General features: G+C 45.8%; 1 protein-coding gene across 6 annotated transcripts in view; it reads left to right on the plus strand.

Moving 5' to 3' along the window:
- The window catches only part of RECQSIM (RECQ helicase SIM), a 53,453-nt gene that overhangs the window by 13,923 nt on the left and 19,620 nt on the right, over positions 1-19,910 (plus strand). For all 6 annotated transcript variants that reach the window (XR_015541248.1, XM_087376478.1, XM_087376483.1 and 3 more), the window contains exons 8-9: positions 5,510-5,700; positions 10,203-10,259. Coding sequence is in view for 5 of the 6 variants with exons in the window: in XM_087376478.1 (XP_087232604.1) it covers positions 5,510-5,700; positions 10,203-10,259 (248 nt within the window). In the remaining variant the exon portion in view is untranslated. The remainder of the gene's footprint in view (positions 1-5,509; positions 5,701-10,202; positions 10,260-19,910) is intronic.

The raw sequence follows: 19,910 nt of genomic DNA on the forward strand, positions 1-19,910 counted from the left end.
GCAAAATCTACCTGCAATTTAGCAAAGTCTGCACAAAAGTCTCACAAATGTATGCACAAATCTGCTCCAAAGTACCTAAAACTGAAGTCCGCAATGCTCAAGAGCTAATGCTAGTCAACAGGAGCAAAAGCCCCAATTTCTTGCAAGCTGAATGTGAGAAATGGAAGGACAAGGCCTTAGCAGGCCATCTGAGAGAAAAAAACTGCAATTTTGGCAAAAGCCCCAAATTTTGGAGAGGACAAGTGTGCCAAAAGAGGGCAAAGGAGAAAATTCTCAAAATTTGATTGAACTAGGCCAATGTGAGCAAATGTGACCCAAAAGCAACAAACTTTGAGCACTAGAGCAGTCCCAAAGTCACCCTTGTTGGCTGACCTGCAAATACAAGCTTCAAAACAGCAAATGGAGCTGTAAAAGAGCTGTTTGCAGAGTTCAACGGAGCAACAACACAAAAACTGCAGAAATATGTACTATACGGTATGTGTCTGGGAAATCGTACGGATGAATGCACCAGACAGGAAGTGCTGCATGGATGTCTGTTAGAGAACTGTACGGAACCGTATAGTTCAAACTAATGGCCGTACGATTGTACAGATTGAGCTCGAGGGGATGATTCTAGGTCGAAATTTAGCGCCAGATAGTTGTGCCTATTCTGAAAGTGGTTTGGAACCTGGAAAGCGTTGAATCCGAGACTGAACTCTCAAGGACACAACTGAAGGGCCATGGGAGCTGTACAAGACCTTTAGCTAACACAAGCAGCTGCTATAGTGTTGGAGATATCATAGTGAAAGAGTGTATTTTATTTTATATAAACTAGAAGTTATATTTTTTTGATGGCTTAGATCGAATAAAGTAAACTCAAAACTTACTACCATCTAAATATTGACCATTAGGTCGAAATTGAACCATTTGGTCCAAATGACAATAGATTGTATTACTTTCTTCTCTAAACGTTTTGAAGTTTCAATAAACCTCTTCTATGAGCATGGACTCCATATACTTATTTATCTTAACATAAAAAATATGCTCTAATTCAAATATTGGAATGAACTACAATGATTGAGATGAAAATTTTAAATTTATTGTAGAAAATAAAGCATATTTTGATAATTATAAGTAGGGGATGTATTATACATTTCATAGTCATGCATGAATTACTAGTAGCTCTTAAAACTAGGTGATCTAGTACTAGTTTATGTGTGTGAGTCTTGTGTGAGTGCCACGTGTCATCATGGGACTTATCCCATATGCACTAGGTGCTAGAGTGTGTGTGAGTAGCCTACATAAGGCTTGTACTTCACTTGTCTTGTCATACTTTTTTTTTTTGCAAAAAGAAGGGCTAATTATATTACTTTCGAAACAAGGATTACAAGAGACTCAACAGCAATGCTAGAGCAAAGGGATAATTCCCACCCGCGAAACTACAAGCCTCACAGGGCTAAGCATCAAACTGTTGCAAAATGCTGTCAAAACAAGAAGCCCTAGTCTGGGTCTTCTGAGAACCAGTAAACCGCGAAACCAAAAAAGCTACGGATCCCTGATGAAGTGAATCCTGGAGGTACTCGTGATCCAAGAAGGTATGGATCCCTCCTCCGCTGAGCTCCCGTCCATCGAGCCCGCCCGAGGGCGCCAATCGGAAGAGACCCGCGTGCATGAGCAACCACCACTTGACGGGGGGCGAGTCCGCACTCCAGTAGCCCGCTCCACGCATCTGTAGGCCTCAACCCACTTGGGGTGCCTCCTGGTATGACAAGAAGAAGTAGAGCCCCAAGAGAAGGGATCCTTGAGGATAGAGCCAAGAGCCGCCGCCCTGTGGGTAGAGAATCTTCGAGACAGTGAGCCATTTCCTCTGAGTCAACATCCAACAATCGAGTCCGACCAAGACCAAGATGCCAACCGCGACCAAGAACCCCTGCTGGGAAGAAAGCAGTAAAGCCATGTCGAGGTAGCAAGGTTCCATGGGCCAGAGTAGCTCCGAGATCGCCAGGATCCCTGTTGTCGAGCTTGACCATCAAGAAGAGCTCTTGACCACCATGGAGGCATGCATCTCGCATCTCTATCTCCTTGAGCTCGAAGTAGTACCAAAAAACTCTGAGTCTTGAGAAGTTTGGAGACCCAAGCAAGGAGGCCATTAGCAGACGCGACCCCTCTGGGTTGTTGTCCAAGGGCCAGGTCTTTCCAGCTCCAGTGCACCAATCGCAGCCAGGAGATGCTATTGGACGAGGGCAGCACAACCACCACCACGGGGAGGCACAAACTGGACGGCTGGGGGATGACCATGGCTGATGTGGAGAGACGCTTCCTGAAAGATGAACCTACTGCTGCTGTGAAGGTGCAAAGGTGGAGGACCGCCAGGGCAAGGGAGAAGGCTGAAGCCGAAGATACTCCCCTCCGAAGACGTGCAAGGCCCCATGCCAAGAATGGCTCGACACCTCCAAATTCTCAAACACCCCCAACTCAAGCGCTTTCTACTCCACGAAGAGGGAGAGGGGTGCAAAAGACCAGCCCGGGAAGACAACACTGCCACGGGAAGGAAGCCACCAACAAGCAGGCCACGGCTGGGGAAGCGCCATCCAAGAGAGAGGCTCACGGCAGATCCCGAGTAGGAGGGGCAGCCGGCCAGCAGGCGAGAGCGCTCAGTCATCGGACGGGGCTTGCAGCAAGTCGAGCAGGGCGGCGACCAGGGTGCGAGGGGAGGGTGCGGGGGGAGATGGGCGGAAGTGGCAGGGCAGGAGCCAAGGCAGCGCGAGGGGCGGGGGCAGCAGCGGGCGGGGTGAAGGTCGCGTATGACAAACTGCAAAAATTCTTAATTCAAATGAAAGACTTCTCTGTCTTGTCATACTTGATGAATGAATGAGAGCCTTTTCACTATGTCTTCATTTGTGCATCATTTCTGCGCACCCTAACCTTCTCTCTCTCTCTCTCTCTCTCTCTCTCTCTCCACCATGTTTCTAACATGGTATCAGAGCCACCTTCCATAGCTGCCCTAACCCTAATTTGTCACTCTTGCCCTAACCCTAATTCTACTTCAACCCTTCTTCCTGCAGCCGCCTTAGCCCTACTCCATTTCGCCCTGTTTTACCTCCATTTTCTAGCTGTTTGCACCCGACTAGAGCGTCTCCACAGCCTGCCCTCATTGCGGCCTCCATTCGGGAGTTTTTGCAGCTTTAGGCGCCCTTGACAGCCTATTACTTGCTGCATTTTCGGGACTGATCCTAGCCTCCAGCTCATCTACAACAGTTGGTTCGCATATTGGAGGCCTGGTACTTCATTTTGGCATACTCGAGAGAGCCGCCTGATCAGTTTCAGACCTGCTACAGCATTCGGAGCTGTTCCAGGGAGCTGCTTTTCACTTTGGAGCTGACCTACTTCATTTCGAGGTGTAACCTTGCTGCTTTTTCATTAGGATTGGCCTTTCCGGACACCCTCTTGCTGCGTTTTGATCAGGGTTTACATTTTGGAGCCTCCGAGGTCATTCACAAGTTGCTGGTCACGTTTATTTAAGCATTTCTCAAGCTGTTGCTCCATTTCAGAGCCCTAGACTAGCCTGTTCATTTGCTGGTTATCAGTTTCAGCTTGCTGGCTTTGATACCTGAGATTGATACTATGGAGCCTCATCCTCGTGGTGAAGATACATCAGCACCACTCTCAGCTCGGGATGAGAGGAATGACAAGGCACTAGCGCTTATTGGTGTGAGGTTGGCTAACAAACTACTTCATCATCTTGACCTCACTACTTCAGCCAAGGAGACACTGGATGAGCTCGAGAATATATACGCCACATCTACTGGACATGAGGAGCAAGCTCTATCTGCTATATTACATGATCTATCCCTCTCCAAGGTGATAGATGATGACTGGTGATGCTATGTCTGTTTGTGTTGAGTCAAATAAAAGTTCTCAACCTTGAGTTGTCCCTCTAAATTGAATGTATTGGGAGTCAATAAGAGGTCCTCTGCCATGGGTTGTCCCCCAAGAATGATTGTTTTGGGTTTTACTTTGGTTGATGGAATTGATCACCTAGTTCAGAGTAAGGGGGGATGACGAGTGATGGTTTTACTTGCCGGTCGCAAGCTAACTGAGAAGTCACTATCACACGGGAGGTGTTGGATAGTTGGACTTGCTCTTTGCAGTATTGCGGTGGAGGGGGGATCGGTCTACTCTTGTGTGTTGGGTCTCACACCTCTTTGCTCTGAAGGGGGGTGTTGGAGATATCATAGTAAAAGAGTGTGTTAGTGTGTAGTACTAGGTGATCTAGTACTAGTTTATGTGTGTGTGTCTTGTGTGAGTGCCACGTGTCATCATGGGACTTATCCCATATGCACTCTAGATTGTGTGTGAGTAGCCTACATAAGGCTTGTACTTCACTTGTCTTGTTGATGAATGAATGAGAGCCTTTTCATTATGTCTTCATTTGTGCATTATTTCCTCACACCCTAACCTTCTCTCTCTCTCTCTCTCTCTCTCTCTCTCTCTCTCTCTCCACCATGTTTCTAACATATAGCCAGTTGGGGGACTAGCGCCACACGCAGGAGCTAAGTGTTAGTCGCGGCAATATTCAAGCAGTTGGAGCACTGTGCAATTGCAAATAGCTCCAATGTAGGCTCTAAATAGGCAGCGCAAACACTTTGAGCAGCAGATGGGAGCGCAACTAGCAGCAGATAGCTATAGGATGTGGGGAGCTATATCTATTTTGCAAAAAATCCCGTATCTCGGACTAATGCTTAAAGCATAAAATAGAAGCCACTCCCACCCTTCATCGCACATCGGTTTGGCTCGTCTTCATTGGTGGTGTTTATCTCTTTGAGAGGAGTGAGTTGGACTGAAGCTGGAGCACGGGAGGATGTAGGTAGGAGCAAGAAATCATGCTCTAATACCACTTGGGCGAGGGGAGCAATGGGATGGAGATGGAATGCAAGGAAGCAAAAAGCAACCTGAGGGAACTCAAGTGTACTTGCAAATGGATAATGAAGAAAGTACAAGAGTGGCCAATATATGGCCCCAAAGTCAACTAGTCAACAAAGGGCTAAAATGCCCTAAGTGAATTAGGTGTACTAGGACTAAATGTCCTAGCTGGCCTACAAGGCCATACCAGGGCTAAGTGCTAACAATTATGCACCCTTTTTGTAAGAGATATTGAAGGGTAATCGTGAAGCAAGTCAATTTTGTCACATCCATTGGCTGTGATGTCGAGGCAAAAATGTTAACCAATGTCGATAATTCTCTACTTTTTCGCTATCTAGAAGTTGGATAGCTCACTTAAATCTTCGCGAGAAATAAGTAGATAAGATTGAAATTGTTTTCTTTGGGCTAAATCCCTTGTCTTGTTTTGCTGTATATGGAGGTGATATCATGCACTTCGACTTATAAAATTGTAGCAAAATGACACTTTCCTTTTTGATGCTTTGATGTCTTGACACGTCCAATGTAGCTATGTTTTAGATTTGGAAAATTCTAAAAGCTGATGTTCTAAGAAATAGAGTCTTTAGCTTTTGTGTTGGCATGCTTTCAGCAACATGGGATGAATTCGCTGAAGATGGTTTAAGTAAGGATACCTTGGACTACAACATGCAAGGCGGAAGCCATCATATTGGACTTGACAAGGGGCCGACCATTATATATGTGCCTACAAGGAAGGAGACAGAGAAGATAGCAAAGTTTTTAGGACAATATGGTATAAAAGCGGCTCCATATCATGCAAAGGTGACTTTTATTTCCTTCCAAGTTTTGCTATATTTCTGGCATAAGTTGGTCAATGGAAAATGGATTGGATGAGAACTTAAGCTTCGGCGTTAGGATCAAGTTATTGTTCAAACCGTCTGCATGTTCTAATATTATACTTACCAATATTATACTTACCCTTGTGTTTGAAAAGTTCTATTGATATCTTGGGTGGAATAGATGGAGTCACTCAATTAAGCTAAGCCTTTGGGTAAACCATTTTAGCATTTTGAAATTGTGACCTCACTGTTAGAAAATAACCCAACAGAGGGTACACGCAACGGAAGACTGATAGTAATGCCCAGGAGCTCACACAGTGTGGTGTGGGTGTGGAATCACAAACTTCTTTACTTATGTGCATTCAATAGATGTGCAGACTCATCAATAGACAATGAACCAACCAGATAGAGAAACCACCAAAATATATATTTCCGTCCAAAACTATGGACACAATACAAGAGAGATAGATCGAGAGTCCCACCAATGGTGTGGTCCTCTGATCTTACCACAAGGTCCTTCTCCTATCAGCTGGCTATCTCTAGACTCGAGCCCGCGTGCTCCACCTCGAGCTTCTGTAGACTTTTCGTCGAGTATGTTCTTCTCCACCTTACTGCTTGTGAATCAGCCTAGGTGGGCAGCCCCTGCCAAGCTTTGTCTGCAGCACACAGGTCCCTGTTCCACTGCTCCAACCTGCTTGTGAATGGCTGCTCCAGAAGGTATGATGATCACAACACCTTGCTGCCCTAGAAGACAGCCAAGGTCCAGCCTCTAGGAACTCAGTCTGCAGCTCACCTTCAACTCTCCTTCACCCCCAGTGTGAGGCCCAAGGGAGTGGCTCCTGGCTGCTCCTGTCTGCTCCTGCTTTTGCTGAACTGTTGGATGATAAATGAGGCCTGAAGCCTCTCCTTTTATAGGCCCTGAGGCCTGGCAAAAATACCGACCAGTCTGCCCTGACTGGGCCGACTGGACAGACTATGTTGGCTGGCCCAACCGACCTGGTTGGCTCAGCCCAACCAGCCCTATATAAGGGCCCTTTGCTGGCCCTTTGTTCCATGCAGGGTCCAGCTCCTTTGCTGCCGTCCTGCCACCTGCCAGCTGACTGGGCCGACTGGACAGACTAGGTTGGCTGGCCCAACCGACCTGGTTGGCTCAGCCCAACCAGCCCTATATAAGGGCCCTTTGCTGGCCCTTTGTTCCATGCAGGGTCCAGCTCCTTTGCTGCCGTCCTGCCACCTGCCAGCCCTGCTTGCAAGCCATAGACCTGCCCATAGACCCCCACTATACTGCGCCTTGCTGCAGCCCTTTGCCGGCGCCTTGTCCTGGCCGTACCTCTTCCGTACACTGCCCTGCAGCAGCCCGCACAGTTTTGTACCCTGCTCCGTACACATGCTGATGTCAGCGCGCCTTTCATAGGGTCCTGCTGCAGTCCATTGAGTGCCTCATGCCAGGCCTGATCCAAGACACTGTGTTCCCGCCATCTTCCTGCACATGAGCTGCTCCTGATGCAGCCTTTCATCCTTGGGATACCCCACCAACCATGAATGCTCCAGATCCGTCCCAGATCCACACATCCAGGTAATCTCTCTTTGGGCACATCCTGCCCTTGGTCTCCCTCCCCCACGCTCTCCTCATTTGGGGGCTTACAGATGGGGAGGTGACCTTTCCAACACTCACATTCTCGCTTAGAGAGTCTCATCCCCAGGCTACATTAATTTGTCTATAGGAAAGACAGCAATGAAATTCTTAAGCTCATAAGAGATGGGGAAGGGACGGGGGAGGTGGGCTGTCCTCCCTCCTCCCTTATCTTAATAAATTCATATAGTCACAGCCTCCTCTTCTCCCTTGTGCTAATAAATTCATTTAGTGACGGCCTCCTCTTCTTCCCCTCACCATAATCGTCTTCTCTGCCTTACCTTCCCGTTCACCCATGTTAGAAACATGCTAGAGAGAGAGAGAGAGAGAGAGAGAGAGAGAGAGAGAGAGAAGGTTAGGGTGTGAGTAAATGATGCTCAAATGAAGACATGACAAAAGGCTTTCATTCATTCATCAAGTGTAACAAGACAATTTAAGTACAAGCCTTATATCGGCTACACTCACACACTAGCACCTAGTGCATATGGGATAAGTCCCATGATGACACGTAGCACTCACACAAGACTCACACACATAGACTAGTACTAGATCACCTAGTACAAAAGGCTTTCATTCATTCGTCAAGTGTAACAAGACAAGTAAAGTACAAGCCTTATATAGGGTACACTCACACACTAGCACCTAGTGCATATGGGTTAAGTCCCATGATGACACGTAGCACTCACACAAGACTCACACACATAGGCTAGTACTAGATCACCTAGTACTACACACCAACACTTCACACCAACACACTCTTTGACTATGATATCTCCAACACCCCCCTTCAGAGCAAAGAGTGTGAGACCCAACACGCAAGAGTAGACCGATCCCCCCTCCACCGCAATGCTGCAAAGAGCAAGTCCAACTATCCAACACCTCCCGTGTGATAGTGACTTTTCAGTCAACTTGCGAACGGCAAGGGCAAACCGTCACTCGTCATCCCCCCTTACCTTGAACTGGGTGTTCAATACCATCAACCAAAGTAAAAGACAATACATGCATTTTTGGGGGACAACCCAGGGCAGAGTACCTCTTATTGACTCCAAATACATTCAATTTAGAGGGACAACTCAAGGCTGAGAACCTTTATTTGACTCAACACAAACACACAACATCACTGGTCATCATCTATCACCTCAGAGATATAGCAGATAGAGCTTGCTCCTCAGGTCCAGTAGATGTGGCGTATATATTCTCGAGCTTGTCCAGTGTCTCCTTCGATAAAGTAATGAGGTCAAGATGATGAAGTAGTTTGTTAGCCAACCTCACACCAATAAGCGCTAGTGCCTTGTCATTCTTCTCATCCCAAGCTGAGAGTTGTGCGGATTGATCTTCACCAAGAGGGCGAGGCTCCATGTGTGCAAACTGAGGGAACAAACTCGCAGCACCAGCTGAAGAACCAGCAAGTACGGCAGCTGGTCTTAGGACGCCGACGCCAAAACACAATAGCAGCCTCCACGTGTGCAAATGGGCAGATATAGGTGGCTGTAGGTGCTCCAAATACAAACCCTAATCAAAACCAGCAAGAATATGCTCCAAAATGCAGAACTGAACCAGAAATGGAGCTCTTGTGGTCGTAGTAACTGCTTGAATTGCTGAAATGAGATCTTTAAATTCATGGCGTGGCTATGCAGATGGACTTTATGTTTTTAAACCTTGTGGGTGGCTTTCATGAGGTTGAACCTGCATTATTAGTTTGCTTTTAGAAGACGGATTCGGGTATGTTCATGGATTCATCTAGCAGATGTCTTTCGCCATCTGAGCTTCTTTTCTAAGTTCTTTAAATGAATTTGTTTTTGGGAGAGACTAATACGAAATGCTCTTCCCCTTGACAGACAGTTGTATCTTAGATGAAGAGAATGCGACTGCTTTTATTAGCATTCTCCTATAGTACTGACCTTTCTCATGGCTGAGTCTGCCCTTCACCTCTAGAGTGACAATAGAAAATCAGTACGAAGGCCGTTGTAGAAGTGAACGTTTGATCATGTGTGGGAGTACAAATACGTGTGTGTGTGAGAGCATGTGTTTATAATATGGGCTACACCTATCGTTGAGCGCTAATGATGCCAATGATGATGTCATAGTAGCTAGTCTCTGCTGTGCATGATGAAGTCTATGGTTTTTGACCTTTGGGTGACTGTCATGTGGTGAAACTGAACTTTTGGTTTTGTTTTTAGAAGATTATTCTGGGCATGTCTAGTATATGACTTGGCTGTGAGGAATCTCTGTGTAAAGGTTCATGTATGCAGAAACATGTAAGAGTTAATGGAGTAGCTGAAAGAAGGAATTTACATATTACTACTGGATGATTTTGTTGAAAGAGACATTCTTTTGCCTTTATGAAAATGCCATTGAAAGTTGTAAAACAGGGTGGGCATGTTTTTTAGTGCTTTTTCCAAGCTATTTGCCCAGTCTTTATGTGTATTTAAAGTTCTAATAAGGCTAGATCTCAACCAATATGCTTTCTAATTGAAATAATCTTGCTTATGGAAATTTTATTTTTTAAGTGGATGTAATACTAAAAGTTTGGGCCATGTGGAGTTTTTCTAAATCCAGTATAGCTGCTTATGTGTGGGCACTGATGATGACATAAGTGTTGCTTTGCTTTCTAAGTATGTCTTCCTTTTTTTTTTTTTCAAAAAATTTTGTTACCTCTTTTTTCTTCTCTTTCATTTTCGCTTTTATTTTCTCTATAGACTTTTGGACTTTGAAACATCAAAAAATCTAAATTTGTACGATTGGGTATATTCTAGTCTTACAAAGGTATATATATATATATATGATAATTGACCGAAGGTTATTTGTGAATTTCTATACATCTTGAAAATCATTGTAATATTTTTGTGCAGTTACCAAAAGGACAACTCCGCCAAGTACATCAGCAGTTCCATACTGGGGATTTGCAGGTGTTGACACGAAGTTTTCTTACAAAATTTATTTGTAACTTTTAGGATTTCAATGCCAGTGATTTAAATACTACACAACAAGAATGCATGGCATGTGTGGTTTTGGAAATTGGTTCCTATACAAAGGACTTTGCACCTTCATCAGTGAAGACGATAATACTTGTGGCTAGTGATACTTTAATGCAGTGCGTCTTAAAGTTTAAGGTTTTGTGACATATGTCTTACGTAGTGAAACATGCTGAGAAACTTGTTGTGCTTGTTGGTGATCCTATAAATAATGAGGTGGATCGCTGTTTAATAAAATGGATATCGCACCCCTTTATTACTTAAAAGTTGTGTTTTGTATTTTTTCGTTTTCTTCCATTAGAGACATGAATGAGTAGGCTTATGTACTGTGTATGAACTTATGTCGCCAGTTTGTAAGCCATGCATCAAATGGATGTTTAAATTATGGGGCAGTTAAAACTCAAGATCTTTTTAGGAAATGTCACAATGGACTACTAGTATAGAATTGATGACAATTTTTGAAGCTGTTCTTTGTTGCAAAAATATGAGGGGCTCTTAAACCACCACATGGATGCTGTGGCCGTCTACGTCTAGCCATCAAACCATCGAACTCTATCCCATGAGTATAGCTTGTATACACAAGCCATAATGATAGATACTTTATGAAGCGGCTCACTATCCTCCAAATGAATCCTACAAGGTGTAATGAGACTAGGAGTGAGTTGTCATGAGGCTACAAATCGCTGTGAGGTGTCATAAGGTTACCAATGAGTAAGTTTTGATGGCCACCAAACTATATTGCCAACTGATCTTGTCTGTCTGATGTGGTTACTGTAAGCAAAGAATCTTTGCGCTCCCTTCATCGTGGATGGATTGTAATGTAAGGTCTCCGTAAATGATTCAACCACCTGTTTACCCTTGTAATGATCCACTATCGTCTCTTGTAGTGGGAAATTAATGAAGGTATTGTGAAAAATAAATCCACTAGATGTGAATGAACCACGAGACTGAATCTTATCCAAAGACGAGAGCCAAACAATGCTCACAAACTAGGACAAGATGTTTGTTTAAAATTGCATTTGTGTTTAAAATTGCATTTGTGAAATCTAAAGGGGCAGTCAAAGTTAAAAGTACAATTGCAGTGAAAACTTGTGCAATAAATACTCTCTAGATGGTACTTAGTACAGAGGGAGAAGGGGAACCCCTTTATGTAAGTACCAGGCCCTATTTTTGTTAGAAATAATCACAGAGAGGCTTGTTATTGATAGCCTAACCCTACACAATGGAAGAACTTTGAGTCAAAGGGAACCAAACATCGAGATCCTTTTTCAAGTGATGTGTGTGCACCAGACTACCTCGCTAGAACACTCAGATCTGGAGAGATGAACATCACTAAGGAACAGTAAAACACTGAATGTATATTGCTCTCAACTGATCAAAATCTTAGAAAAGTGTGCTTCCACAGGCGCCCAACCCCTGGAAGGAATCTTGCTGCCCTGGCACCTCACAAGAACCCAACCCCTGCAGGAATCTTGCTGCCCTGGCACCTCCAGGAGAGCCTCAAGTCTGCTCCAAACTCAGCTCCTCTGCAACGATATCCCCCTATCAGTCGTCGAAAGCAATAAAGTTTTTACTGATTCCACGAATGCTCTGGTTCTTACATGATGTCACTCACTTGCAAGTAATTAGTCGGGATTTTGCATCTACTCCCTGTTCCAAATGCAACTGGAGGAGTCCACCTAGGCTGCTCCTCAGTGAGCTTCAGTGCATCTCATGAAGTGGAGACAAGGGCCCTAGAGGCCTCTATTTATAGGGGAGGGGCCAGTGTGACCACCCACCCTGGTCTGGCTGACTGGGCCTTGTAGGACTGACAGACCCAGTCTGTAAAGCAGGTAACCACACAGGGTCTGTCCCTTATGTAACCCTGCCAATCTGAGACTGGCTGACCAGCCTGCTGCTGGCAGAGCAGTGGCTGGGACTCTATAGGCCTGTATTCCATGCTATTCTAGGCCCTCCACCTTGGGCTCTTGCTGCCCAATAACCAATATGTGAGTGAGGAGGCCCTCTAAGTGTCTTGGATGGATTGGGAGAGGTGTTAGATCGATAGATATATGGGAGTGGTGCTCCTGCCAACGCTTCCTACCTCAAGGCACCCGTCATTTAGTTACTCCCAAGCTTATGCTAACCATCACTCCTTCGTTTCCCACTTGCACAAGCTGCCTCACCACATCAGATCACCTCTCTCCATCTCCCAATTAACAGCCTTCTTGAAGTTCTATCTTCTCTCCATTTTCCTGTCACATTCCATCCATTCCTTATGGGTTTTCATCCATCGATTTCAACCTTTTCCAGCTTAGACCCACGCTATGTCTGCATCAACACTTCAGCTCTGCATGTTATGTTTGCCTTATTTCCTGATAGCTTAATCTTCCAAAGAGATTTCTGCGCTAAGATTTCAACCAAGCCTTCCTCTCCCTCCGTGACCTCGAGCCTCCACACTATTGCACCAAATGGCATATGCATATTCTCCCATCTAGACCACTGCATGTAATGAGAGATGCCAAGTGGTCTGCTATGCTAATTAAGTATGCTATCTTTCCACATGATGGGCTGTCTTTCAATCTCTTCCAGAGAGGAAGGGGGGAATTCTTTGAAGAGTGAGTACTCCTGAAGCTGGCTGTCATGTGCATGGTGTACCTAGGGTTGGATATCAGGTGAACATGGGTTATGGGATAGCATAGGGCTGGATGGCTATTTTTAGCCGAGATTGCTATATATAGAAATTGATTCATATATAGTGCTTGCTTTATATGGAGGGAGCTATTCATAGCATTGTGCTATCTATAGCGGGTTTCCTTCTATATAGAGGGAGGGCCAGTGCTATTGTGTAGATCAGTTGAGCGCTCCTCAACTGATGGATGGGGCTTGGACCCAGGCCGGGACTGTGGCCATCTACATGGCGGATCATAGGTGGTGTATCGAAGGTCCTCTGGACGGGCTCAGGTGGTATGGGACGCCTGGGTCAGATACGGGCCTATGGATGAGTCGAGCTGTAGCCCACGTGCTCGGGGGTGGTCGGGAGGATCGAGGCACGTGCGCTATGATTCTGGTTGGATTGAGGACGAGATTCTAGGTTAGTGATAGGGTCAGATCCTGCGGGGTTGTGTCCTCTGGTATCAAAGCTCCGCTTTATATGGAGGGAGCTATTCATAGCATTGTGCTATCTATAGCGGGTCTCCTTCTATATAGAGGGAGGGCCAGTGCTATTGTGTAGATTAGTTGAGCGCTCCTCAACTGATGGATGGGGCTTGGACCCAGGCCGGGACTCTGGCCATCTACATGGCGGATCATAGGTGGTGTATCGAAGGTCCTCTGGACGAGCTCAGGTGGTATGGGACCTGCGCTATGATTCTGGTTGGATTGAGGATGAGATTCTAGGTCAGTGATAGGGTCAGATCCTGCGGGGTCGTGTCACTGGCCCAAGCTTTCATGATAGCAACCATAAGAGGAGAAAAGGGAGACTTGAGATGGGCTGAAGTAAAGATCCATCTAGTACTATCCATCCAATCTCAACCTACTGTATGCAGCTAATAAAGAAAATAATTCATGACTCTTGCCCAAGCATGAGTTACCTTACCACAATCTTGCAAAGCAAGGCCCTGCATTGCTAGTCTTGATCTATGATATTGAGACCCCCTTCCCTCGTTACGCTGCCACATTGTTGCCCTAACAAAATCCTCAAGGATGGAAGGTGTGAAGGGTTGTCTACCATTCCCCCTCATCATAATTTCAGCAAGAAACCTGTAGGGGAAGAAACAAGGGGGAAAAGAAATAGCAAGCGATATGGCAAAAGGAGGGAAGGGAGAAAAGAAGGTGGACAAGCCAAGATATCAACAGCTCAAGCAACCACAAAACGGAGAGACTGATGGCATCACCAACTTCGCAATCACAATGGTCTGTAGATAGATTACGGCTATGCAGTAGACTGCAGCCGCAACAACCTGAGCTTCGGCTTCAGTTTCAGATTTAACCTCAGCGCAGGCATCATCGTCATCATCCCTAACAGCATCATCATCATCGACACCAGCCTTGGCTCTAGCATTGGCAATGGCATTAGTGTCTGCCCTTGCTAGTTCGACCTCTACAATACCTCGTCAGCCCTTCCCCTTAGCCATTCATCCTTCCCCTCTATAGTTGGGCTCACCTCAGCCCTATCCCATGTGTCCTTCCACCACTTCGAGTCTTCTGCCATCCCCACCCCTCTCTCCCTATTCCCTATCACACAGCCCCCAATCATGCCTTATCCATATCAGTCACTTTAGGCACATCCGATTCCACACGAGGCTTGGGAGCAGCTCATCATGGAGGTTCATTGCCTACGTGTATGAGAGATAGAGCGGGATCTTCTTATACACAGCCTTGGTGAGGATGTACTACAACTCCGTAAGATTTTGCGGTTGTAGTGACAGTCCTTAGTAGTGGGCCGACAATGGAGGCATAGATAGCCACCATGCATTTAGCTATCGTAGAGACTTCCATATGGATGGATGTGGCGAAACGAGAGCCTGTGAAGGCCACTATTTCGGCCACTAGAGAGCCAGTAAGGCCCTCAATGTCAGAGTTTGGAAGATCCCTTGCACATCCACCGCTCCCATCGATGATGCAACCAGCTTTGTGGCTTCCACCCTGGGAGTTGCGGAGCATGGGCCAGGCGCATAGGATGGGATCCCACTCAAGAGTTCATCCGATGTAGGGACACTCAGGCTTGCATAGCAGCACTGCATAGGCGTGCATTTCTATGGGATTGTTGCTAGATGCTTTTGGATGAGGACCTCGCGCCTCTGCAGGTAGAGGAGAGGTGCATCCTTCTACAACACAACAGAATATAGCCCGCAAGAAGGGAAGTGGGCAATAGATCGAGATGGGCGGTGTTTGGTAGGCCCTTGATAGACATCAGGTGGTTTCCCTAAACAAGGGACGGGTCTATGAGATTCATAGCACTGAGACCTTGACCTGATTTGTTTGGAACTATAATGGTCCCTGAAGCTAGATCTAGGGAATTTCTCAAAGTCTTACACAGGTGGAGATATAGCTTTTTGTACAGAGACCCATCAAAGCCCAGAGCGCCCCTTTGCCTCTGCACGTAGTCAATGGATAGGCGTGGGAGGCAGCATACCCATGATGAGACTTGGGAGATAAGTGGAACGTGGATCGAGAGGAGTGGTAATACTATACACATCATCTTTCAGCAGCGGGACCATCTTGTTGAGAGGCATGACACACATTCTAGATCTAGATCCGCCATCCATCTCAACAAGACCTCCTCATCGCAGTATGCTACTTCCCCCCCTCATACCTTGCTAGAGATGCGAGGAGGTTGAGACTTTACCATATTCAGCCCTGCACCTTGACATAATAGATTTCTTCAGCCACGCAAGGAAGTTTTCGTTGTTGGGGACTTCAACGCGAGGACAGATACGCTTTAGGTTTCAATTTGGGTTTTCAAGATGACTATATTTTATTGCTAAGTGTTGATCTGGATGAGGCAGGGATGTCCGAGTATCTGCAAACATGTCACATCTTACGGCAGACACTCTTTCTTCAACATGGGTGGGATACATGCTCTTTTCATTTACAATGGTCTGGATCGATAGCTCTGCTAAGGTGGATTCACATGCTCGAGGGGGGGGAGGCTCCACTGTAGTTGACAACGTCATTGGATCCTCTTCCTTCTCCTCGCATATCATTAACTTCTCTATCTCGCCACCACTACTGGGAGCTGTCTCTGCTTAGTATATCCATCCCTCGCTACATGACCACACTGCGACTTTGTCCATGCACACTACATATCATGACATTTACTTTTATCATAGCCTTTCTCTTGAGTATGCCACACGCCTATCCGCTCTACTCATAGATTTCGAGGACATCCCACTACTGTCTCCTCTTAATATTTATCCCTCGCCACATGACCACACCGTGACTTCGTCCACGCACACTACATGTCATGACATTTACTTTTATCATAGCCTTTCTCTTGAGTACTCCACATGCCTATCCACTCTACTCATAGATTTCAAGGACATCCCACTCCTAGAAGATTGAGCTGCGTTAATCATACACTCCCTCCATGAGGCGATCCTACACATCTTCACGCATACCACCCATTGCACTCGCCTACCATCTTGGGCTAGTCGATGATGAATGTACGACTTTAGCCCATTAGATTCAAGACTAAGCCTTATCTTTCGAATGAGGCAGAGACGATACATGGGTTATTGCCGCCTGGTCTGTCGGAAGTAGTCCCTAGAATGAGGAGTAAAAAAAATTTATGTTAAGTGGAAGTTTCTCAAGCGATGAGGCCCCTCTCCTCTTATGGAAACCGCATTATGTCACTCTTATGCACACATTGTATGACATTCCTCACAAGCCATCACTTGACCTCTCACATTACCTCGTCTCACCTCTTCCACACTTTTCACCACTAGTGGCATTAAACATGTAGCTTTGAAGCTTCATAATGGTCGAGCGAAAGATCATGAGGAACTATGTATTGAATACATTGTGTACTATGGCTCCCATCTTAGCAAAGCTTTTTACTGAAGCGGTTTGTATTGGTTTCCCTGACACCTAGACCCTTAACACCATCACTCCCATTCACAAGATAGGGAATCCCATGAGCTCGAAAAGCTATAGGACCATTATGATTGGGCATGTCATGTCCAAGATATATGTATTAGTCCTTGATACACAGGTTAGCAAGTTTGTAGAGATCAAGGGACTCAGAGCCGCCGAGGGACAGGTAGGTTTTAGGGTAGATCATGTGACTCTAGATCACATACTCACACTCAGAGTTGTTATTGAGGAGGCTAGAGCACATAGATAGAGGGTTTATTGCTGCTTTACGGAGTTCCGTAAAGATTTTTGACATAGTGCTGGGAGCTCATCTCATCAGACGCTTGCAGGATCTAGGGTACGTTTAAGAGATCATTTGGGCAGTCGTGGCACTCTATGAGGGGGTCTCAAGCAGGGTTGGGATAGGTACAGGGTGGATAGAGGATATCATGAGCACTATTGGTGTCAAACAGAGTTGTTCGTTATCACCACCCGTGTTTGGTCTATATATCGAGGAGTTGGATACCTTCATAGGGACACTAGGGGGAACAAGCTGCCCTCTTGCCAACTCCTTGATCGAGATTCTCCTCTATGCAAGCAATGTGGTCTTGCTCTCATTTTTAACAGAGGGCCTCTAAGGATGCCACTCCCTAGATGCTCACATCTTTTAGGACAACTTTGGATTTATTTTGTTTTGCACCAGGGAAACATATTGATTGGAATAAATCCAATTTATTCCACACATGAAGGAGGCCTCAAAGTTATCATCTAGATTTGCAGCGTAGGGCCTTACTTTTGCATGGTTGTGGTTCAAGGGCTTTTGCCAGGATAGGAGTCTCGGAAAGATTTCTTCATTCCTTGCATATATTTCCTGCTCTCCCTCTTCGAGTGGTGATTGGACGGATAGTACTTGGTGGATTTTTACCTCGGCTCATCTTAGGTTTTTTTCTCACCTCTTATGGCTGCCATCTTGCTTCAGGATTAATCTTTGGAGAATCCCTTCCTCTTAATTGTAAGAGATTGATAGGTAGCCTGTCATGTGGAATGACAACAGAGTTTATGATCATGGCAGACCTCTTGATACTTCTGTGGGGAAGAGGACCTACTTCTTTTGTGGGATCTTGGAAGGATTTCAAAAACCTTTTGGATGATCGTAAGCTTCAATTGGTGAGTGACCTTAGAGGAAGTGAAAGAAGAATTGAAGAAATTTATGCATCCCTATCCTTGGATTGGGTTCTTAGAGATGGTAGGCCCTACCATTAATCTTTTTGGCTTGGGGCTTTTACGAGGTCAAGTATCCCAAGCTAGGTCATAGGGCTTCTATGAGGTTTAGATGGGGACGCCTTGGTTTTCGATGTTTACTTTGGTGGCAAGTTGCGGACGTTATATTGAGCCTATCCGAGTTTTGGATCATGTGGAGCTGTGTTGGTACCTAAGCCCAACCTGGATCATTTTCCCTTGGGTTCGTGGATGATTCGGATTTATGGAGGTGTCCCCATGAAGTATTTGCGGTGGGACTGTGGTAGTGGGAGTGGATTGATGCACGGAATCATGCAAAGGGTCTCTCTTTCTTTTGCTACATGGTTGGCAAGGCCAGGAGATTTCGGCTCAATCTTACGGGCTGGAAGCCTACCATCGCTCCTTATTGGAAGAATTTTCACATTTTGACAAATTTAGAGAAATCTTTTTGTAGAAGACTCAGAAATCTCTCAAAACGAGAAAATTCACGATTTTCTTTTCGCTTTCTATTCATGGAGGGATTGCAATGAACCTATGGAGGTCCAGGTTTGCATTAGCCCCTACTTGCCCTTTTTGCCTCTCTTCTAAGGAGTCCATTTAGCATTGTTTATTGGATTGTAGAAAGGCGAATATAATTTCGAAGGGTATTGCTAGATTGTCGAATACTTCTGCTCCCTCCCCCTTCTTCATGACTTGGGGCTTGATGGCTTGGCTCTCTCTTTTGGGGCCTTTCTTGAGAGGCATGGCTTCTCTTGGGCTCTTTCAATTTGATGACACTTAGTTGAGTCATGCTCATTGGATGATGTTTCTCCTTATAGATCTGCACGTGCCTTGAGATCTTAGTGAAGCATTTCAGTGTGATACATATGGAGACCTGATTGCACAAAGGCCCTTGACTCATATTTGGGCAGACATGGTACGCGCTTCGATGGCCATTTGGTTGAGCATGCAAGGGTCTTCCTAGGCTGCTTCTGCTAGGAGGACTGTCTTCCTTGGGGAGGGGAGTGGCTCCAACCTTGTCTCGGATCCACCATAGGTTTGAGGTGGTATTTTCAGCCTCAACGTTGGTGCTTTGATAGGTCTTCTTGATGCGTAGGTTATTTACCCACTCTGAGTGTTTTGTGTTTCATACTATGCATGATGTAATTTTGCCATGAGCATTGCATAGTCATTGGCCAGGCTAGAGAGGCAGTGCTTCCGCTCGCACTTTCAGGATCCACGCACCAAGGGGTTGCTTTTTGACTCCTTAGCTCGTCCAGCGGGGATGTACGGCAGCCCTTGTTGGGGGCCAGACTTGTCAGATACACAGTGGGCCCGTGTGGAGCGGCTACAGGTTCTCATGTTATCACGGATGATTTGTGGTAAGTCATCCGTTCCTCACCAGATCATTCAAGCTGAGTTTGGGTCACCCCCTTTACAGCTAGATGCTGCATTTCAGGTCATCACATATCTGTACCGAGTTAGGGAATATGGGGATTATACCTCGGGGCGTAGCAGGCTACCATGGATAGCTCTATCCTCTTCTATGGCACTTGCAGCAGGAGGAGATTAGAGGTGCTTGGTATGCACGTACAGAGAGATGGTTTAAGCGACTGGGGCTCCACATGGATAGACTACCTCCCTTCCAGTATAGCATGGATGCTCCGTTCTCTCCCCTCTTATCACACGAGGTCAACCAGGTTATCCGTGAGGATCTACTACAGCTACACACTTTTCGGACCTGGTTGGAACTGAGTGAAATCCCAGTGAAGCTTAGCTTCTACAGAGATCACTTCTTACATATCACAGCGG

Source organism: Dipteris shenzhenensis, chromosome 1 (assembly GCF_047967505.1).
Source record: "Dipteris shenzhenensis isolate YYH24624 ecotype China chromosome 1, Dip_SZ_1.0, whole genome shotgun sequence".
Lineage (NCBI taxonomy): Eukaryota > Viridiplantae > Streptophyta > Polypodiopsida > Gleicheniales > Dipteridaceae > Dipteris > Dipteris shenzhenensis.